At 47.9% G+C, this 6,710-nt stretch overlaps 1 protein-coding gene across 4 annotated transcripts in view; it reads left to right on the plus strand.

Moving 5' to 3' along the window:
- The first annotated feature begins 3,324 nt into the window (after positions 1 to 3,324).
- GSPT1 (G1 to S phase transition 1) overlaps positions 3,325 to 6,710 on the plus strand; it is a 34,670-nt gene continuing 31,284 nt past the window's right edge. Inside the window, exon 1 of one of the 4 annotated variants that reach the window (XM_007462819.1) lies at positions 3,325 to 3,359. Coding sequence is in view for 3 of the 4 variants with exons in the window: in XM_007462818.1 (XP_007462880.1) it covers positions 3,673 to 4,021 (349 nt within the window). In the remaining variant the exon portion in view is untranslated. Of the gene's footprint in view, positions 3,360 to 3,453; positions 4,022 to 6,710 lie in introns of those variants that run through there. The other 3 variants (XM_007462818.1, XM_007462817.1, XM_007462820.1) reach the window with 3 other exon arrangements.

The raw sequence follows: 6,710 nt of genomic DNA on the forward strand, positions 1-6,710 counted from the left end.
CAAGGGAGAGAAAAAAGCTAGATATCTTTACAGAAATAGGAGTGTACTAGGTACATTGATCCACTAGGTACATTGATCCACTAGGTACATTGTACACATATTAGATATCTTGCTTTTCCCCTACTTTGCCATATATTATACATGTATTTCCATGTTGGCCTCTCACTCTTTTTATTTTTTTTTTATTTTTTTTTTTGCGGTACGCGGGCCTCTCACTGTTGCGGCTTCTCCCGTTGCGGAGCACAGGCTCCGGACGCGCAGGCTCAGCGGCCATGGCTCACGGGCCCAGCCGCTCCGCTGCATGTGGGATCTTCCCGGACCGGGGCACGAACCCGTGTCCCCTGCATCGGCAGGCGGACTCTCAACCGCTGCGCCACCAGGGAAGCCCTCACTCTTTTTAATAGCTGCATGTTATTCCATAATATTGATACACCATCACTTAACCATTTCCCTGTTGATGGACATTCAGGTTGTTTCCAGTTTGGAGCTACTGAAAAAAATGCTGGAAAGAACAGCTTTTCACACTTGTGTTCATATTTCTATAGAAAACATCTCGAGGAGTGGGACTGCTACATCAGTGTCCATTTGTGTGCACACATTTTCACCCACTAAAAGCCCAGGACAGCTTTGACTTTTCATATCAGTCTCATGTTCAGAAGTATAAAAGATAAACTCTTAGGTTAAAAAAACAAAACAAACTACTGTGTATTTGATTAAAGGTGCAAATGCTGTGACCCTGATTTAAAGGCAGAATAACCAAGCAGGGGGCTTGGATGACCACAGAGAATCAGAGAGAGAGAGAGAGACTGAGACTAGGAATGCCAGCAGGGGGGATTTGCATTGGAAGATGGGAATATCTGTGGTAAAATGGCTCAGACTTGAACAAGCATAGCTTTGCAAAGTTAAGCTGTTGTCAAGCTAACCTTGTGTATCACAGGGAATAGCAGGACGTCCTTAGAAAACTGTCTCTTAAAGTTGACAATCCTGTGTCTCAACAGCCCCAGATGAGTGTAAAAGGGCAGCATCGTCCCAGACTCCCTACTGATTCCTGCATTCAAAATGTATTAAGAATGTTTTTTATGCCCGGCATTATACTGAGCATTACAAATATAAAGAAGATGAATAAAAGACTCTGACCTCACGTTGCTCAGTCTTAACACAACAGTAATTATCAAGACATTGTAAATCAACTATACTTCAATTTAAAAAAAAAAAAGAAAAACGTGGGGAAAAAAAAGAGCTTCTCCCTTTCCTGCTTGGAACAGTGTCTCTACTCAGGCAGGTCAAAGCTTTTGAAAACAAACAGAGTGGATTCTTTCCTGAATAATTGTCCTATTCAGGGACAGTTAATGACATCAACTTTTCTAAGCTGCAGTCTTAGCAGTTTCTTTGTCCCTACAAAAAGCACCAAAAGAAACTCTGCTAATTTAATTAGATGTGAAGAACTAACCTATCAGAGTGATCACCTAGTGCCCTCCGGGGGATTCCTCTTGAAGTATGGTATCTGATGACAAGGGCTGAAGGACAGTGTGGTTCACCATCTGAGTCAGTTGCTTGTGTTGACACTTTCTTAGGAGCAGGTAGGGGAGAGCAAACCTTGAGTCAGAAGTCACTTTAGGCACTTTATTTTGGACACACTGTGTTTTCTTCTTCTTATGACTCTGAGTCAATAGCAAGGCAGGTCTCCTATATATGAAAGAAGGTCTGATTTTTATATCAATCATTGGTAAATTCTCTGTAAACCTGAGGGCAATCACTTAATACCAACTTTAAAGCAGGTCACATAAGAAAGATCCAGTGGGGTCTTCAGAGAACTATATTAATAGGCTGTAAGCAGATTTTTGTATTAAAGGAATAAATCCTCTGTTATGGGGAGGAAAAAAATATCAATGTCCAGAAGATTTCAGGGAGCATGAACCACAGACCTGTCGAGAAACTTCAAAGCCAGCTTTGTGATAATTGAGGTCACTGGTTTCTTTACATTTATAGGGCTCAATTTCCCAAGTGTTATGTGTTAAAGAAACAAAGCATCCATCAAATTTGCTAACTTAATATTAAACACAATTTCAAACCACTTAGGACTGGTTTTCAAAGGTAACTGACAGCTTTGTTTTTGATTTGTCTCATTAGGCTGAGTCCTCTTTTACCTTTAAAATAGATGTTTAAAATTAATATCTAGATCTAGATTTTGGACCTTAACATAAGGTTAAGAAACATTCTTTCTGTGTTCCCCCCTGTACTCTGTTATTTCTAGCTAACAGGTTAGTTGCACTCTGTGCAGAAAAATATCAACAATATGTTTTTCTCTGTCGTGGGCTCCACAAGGGTGAATTAAAAGAAAACTTAACAGGTACTTTCCTACTTCGAGCAGTTGGGTCTACGTATTTATCTTTCGCTTTTTTTCTTTTCCCATGTTTACGGAACCGCAATCTGGCAGCGTGAGATGCAGTCAATCAAGTATTTCGGGAAAACCTGAGCAAATCCGACCATTCAAAGGAAAACCACTTCACCTGAAGGTGTATAACGACGCTGGACGCACAAAAATAACCCTGTCAGTGGGGTCCAGCTGGTTACATCATGGAATATGGCAAACTTCTGTTTAGTTTGCAAAGCCCTTGGCCGGGAGGAGGAAGGGACGGAAAAGTTTGAGTGAAGGCTTTAAATGACTAGTCATACAGACAGTGAGTCATTGTAAGTTTCCAGTTAATAATCCCCTCTGCCGGGGTAGAACCTGGGCCGGAGCGATTTATGAGCCACTTTGCAGTTTTAGTGGTAATGGGTCACGGTTTTATTGTCTCTTCCACCAAATGAATACAGAAAATGAAGGACGCCCTGCGTCGCCTTTGAAATGTAGGGCAAATTCTGGCTGGGGGCGGGGAGGAGGAAGGTGGAAAGAAAGAGAACACTGTACGGAGACTGTAAGGCAGGGAACGCAGAAGGCTGGTGAAAAGAGAAAGAAGGAATTTTCAGGAGTTGAAAGCTTTTTTCTCCACCTTAGAACTGCTGTTCGTTTTCCCGCGTCCTGTGTAGAACAGGACGGAGCGGCCCACCCCCGCGAGCTGAGAAACTCACGGTCCGCCGCCCCGCGCCAAATCGCACCAGGGCTCGCTCTCACCCCTGCCCCCACCCGGTGACAGGTGGGGCAGCCGAGCTTCGACCAGACCTACGCCTCCTCGCGCTGCATGCCGGGAGCCGGCGCCGTTTCCGGTTGCTCCCAGCCCCGAACTCCGACTCCCGTCGGCCCCCGGGAAAACCGCAGCGGCGTCACGCGGGTGCTGCCGGAACTCGTAGTTCCGCCTTCTGCCGCGCTTCATAGGTGGAAACGGGGTTGACCGGGGCCGAGAACTACCAAGGCGAAGGTACGGGAAGCGGCGAGGGGTCAATCTGCTCCGGGCGTGGGGTTGGCGGTAAGACGGTCGGAGGTGGTTGGGGCTGGGTGGGAGGAGATCCGCTCGCACACACGAGGAGGGTTGAGCCGCTGCTGCCGTTGTCGTCGCGAGTGCGGAGTCGGAACTGGAGCTGCTGCCGCGACGACGCCGGGAATTGTGCCGCTAGCCCCCGGGCTTTCTGCCTCGCCGCTTCCCTGGGTCAGCGCGGCCTGCTCCTCCCCGGCCCATAGCCCCCGCCTCCATTTCCCGCCCTCGCTTTACCACACACACGGCCCCCCCGATCATGGATCCTGGCAGTGGTGGCGGCGGTGGTGGCGGTGGCGGCGGCGGGAGCAGCAGCAGCAGCGACTCAGCACCGGACTGCTGGGACCAGGCAGACATGGAAGCCCCCGGGCCAGGCTCGTGCGGCGGCGCCGGCGGTCCCTTGGCGGCGGCGGCCGAGGCCCAGCGTGAGCACCTCAGCGCGGCCTTCAGCCGGCAACTCAACGTCAACGCCAAGCCCTTCGTGCCCAACGTCCACGCCGCCGAGTTCGTGCCGTCCTTCCTGCGGGGCCCGGCCCAGTCGCCGGCACCCCCACCTGGCGCCGCCGCCAACAACCACGGAGCCGGCAGCGGCGCGGGAGGCCCTTCGGGTAAAGGGCCGGGACGCGGGGCAGCCCCGGGACGCGGGAGGTAGCCGGGCTGCGAGGGCGGGAGCAGCCGGCCTGGGGGCCGGAGCTCACCTGGGATGGGGCCCGGGATGGGGTCGAGGGCGCGCCTCGCCGGACCGGGGACGCGTGGCCGTGGGGCCGGGCGGCACGTGGGGCGCTGACAGCGGCGCCCGCTGTCCTGGGTGGGGCGGCCCCGGTCCGGGGAGGCGGACTGCGTAGGCTGACCGCGGCGGAGGGCCGGGCGGGGCGGGAGCAGGGTGCCGGGCACACCGGAGGGGCCTGGTGTCCGCTCCTCCCCCCCGGGGCCGCAGTTCCCCGCTGGAAGTGGGAACAGTATGGGACAGAGTGGGACGGCCGCGGGTCAGTGCCACGAGGCCTAGAAACGAGGACAGATGGAGCCAGGAGGAGTCGGCCGGATGGGCGTTGAGAGAGATGAGGAGTTGGGGAGGACGACTGGTCGAGTTTTCCCTTCACCTTGGGCCTAGGCGAGAGAGCGTCTCTCGCTGCAATTTCTATTACTGAAACTGTAATTACATTTAACATATCTACGGCACCGAACCGTCCTGAAGGAATCCCAGGATGCATTGCAGTCTTGCGATGGGGCAGAAACTGTTGGCTATGTATATAGATCTTTTTCACCCTTAGCATTTTGTAAGCTTGTGAAGTTCACAGTGTCCCAAAGTTAGAGTTCCTCACTTAACATTAAAGTGTGTAGGAGACTACGCTGATTTGTCTGCCCTTTTTATAAGTGGAATTTGGACTCTTCTCCTTAGTTGGTGACACGTTTAGAATTTTTATTGCGTTAAAATCGTTTGCCTTATTTAGGTTGCTTGGTGTAACTCTCTCTGTGCTCCTGTGTCAGGAATTAGTCTGTTCAAACTTATTAGGTGTCACGTGCCGTTTTGACCATAGCGAGTAGACAGGCTTTCTGTGGTTTCAAGTTAAGTTGTCTTCAAAACTCTTTGTGTATTTAGGGGCTGCTTAAGTGATGGCATGCTTTCAGGTACTGATTTTGTAGGAATGTCAAATGAGTGAACTTGATTTCTCTTTCAAGTTCTATACTGTAGCATTTCTTGGATAAGTAGACATTGTAAAAGTGCTCTAGGAGTTTCGTTTCTTCAGAGACTTCGGCTACAGTTTTCTCTCTAGAGGCAAAAAGCGAGTTTGGGGAAATGTTTTTGGGAAGTATGTCTGTGAGCACACAGTTCAGATTTGCTTGTTTTATTGACTGGTATTTCTTTTACTTGTGTGAAGCCGTTGAAGTTTGCCCTTTGAATAAGGAAGCTTAGCTTTGCCTAGACCAAGTCCTTTGGGCCACATAAACTAGTTCGCTTACTAACTCCTAAAAGTGCCTCTTTCCCCAAACCTTATCATGAAGTTTCTTTTATCCAGCCATTTTATTTTTTGGCCCTCCCTCCTAACTCGAGTTGCCAGTCATCAAGGGAGCATCGTCCTTAGAGCAGTGGTCTGGAATGGTGGTCATTCTTGAGTAGGCATTGCCTCTTACGTAGAAGGACTGTCTTTTCTCTTCCTGGTATTTGCCAATTTGCAGTTTTAATCCTTTGTGACACTGCTAGAAATTGGAGATGTAAGAATGTATAGGAAAGTGGTTGTCCCTACCTTATGGTCCCTACATTGTGGTCAGTTTTTTCTTTTTTTAATCAGAAACCTATCTTGGTGTTACTGACTCTATCAGCTGCTTCTGCAAAATGCCAGTTAGTGTTAAAACAACAGCAGCAACAACAACAACCCATCCTCTGTAGGATGTCTGTTTGGAAAAGAATGGATTTTCTAAATTGAGGTCCGGAGTTAATGTGGCACCGTTGGATCGCATGTTCCAGCTCATTCAGGTCCATAAATTACCAGCATCAGAGCAGAGAACTATGCTTGGAAGGAGCAGGGAAAAAATTGGAAATAGCACTTAGGTTGAAATTTACAAAGGGGAAACCATAAAGTTTGCAAGTTTTTTATACTGAGGAAATGGACTGTAGGGCTAGCATGTTTTCTTCTGTTGTTAACCCATAGCTGAAATTGGTGGTGGGTGTGTTTTTAAACTAGATACCAGGGGAGCTCTTGAAGGAGTCTAGAGGTAGAGCGCTAGAATGAATGACTTTTAAAATGAATGAACGACTTTTAAAATGTGTGTGTCTAGGATGAATATCTGTCATTCTCTGGAAAGAGGGCTAGTTTTCTCTTTTTCTCTCTTACTTTCTTTTTTCTTCTTTCTTTTTTTTTTTTTTTGAAATAATTTCAGTGGTGCTTTGAGCAGTAGGTAGAGGAAGATGCTTTGGCACAAAGCGTCATTCACTTTCACTGGCAGGCTGCTGGTTAATGCTTATATCCACCTATCTCGAGTCAGAACTTGGGATTCAGTGTTGACCTTGGATCTCTTTGAAAATTTTTAATATAGGTTTCCAGAGAAATGGTTAAGTAGAACTCATGCAAGTGTAATTAAGTATAATTCACTTAAGAGCAGTTCTCTACAGATGCAAGTAAAATGGCTAAGTGATGGTTGTTTAGAGTCCCTGAAATGAATGAAAACGTAGACAAGGGTTGTGTGTGCTAGAACAAACATTTTCTGTGATCAAATGTACTTACTTTCAGTTCCAATTTGCACCAAGTTCAGTCTTGCTCTGTCTTTTTTAGTGTGAAATGAGAAACAGGTTCAGCA

This window comes from Lipotes vexillifer, unplaced genomic scaffold (assembly GCF_000442215.2).
Source record: "Lipotes vexillifer unplaced genomic scaffold, Lipotes_vexillifer_v1.1 scaffold306, whole genome shotgun sequence".
NCBI classification, from domain to species: Eukaryota; Metazoa; Chordata; class Mammalia; order Artiodactyla; family Lipotidae; genus Lipotes; species Lipotes vexillifer.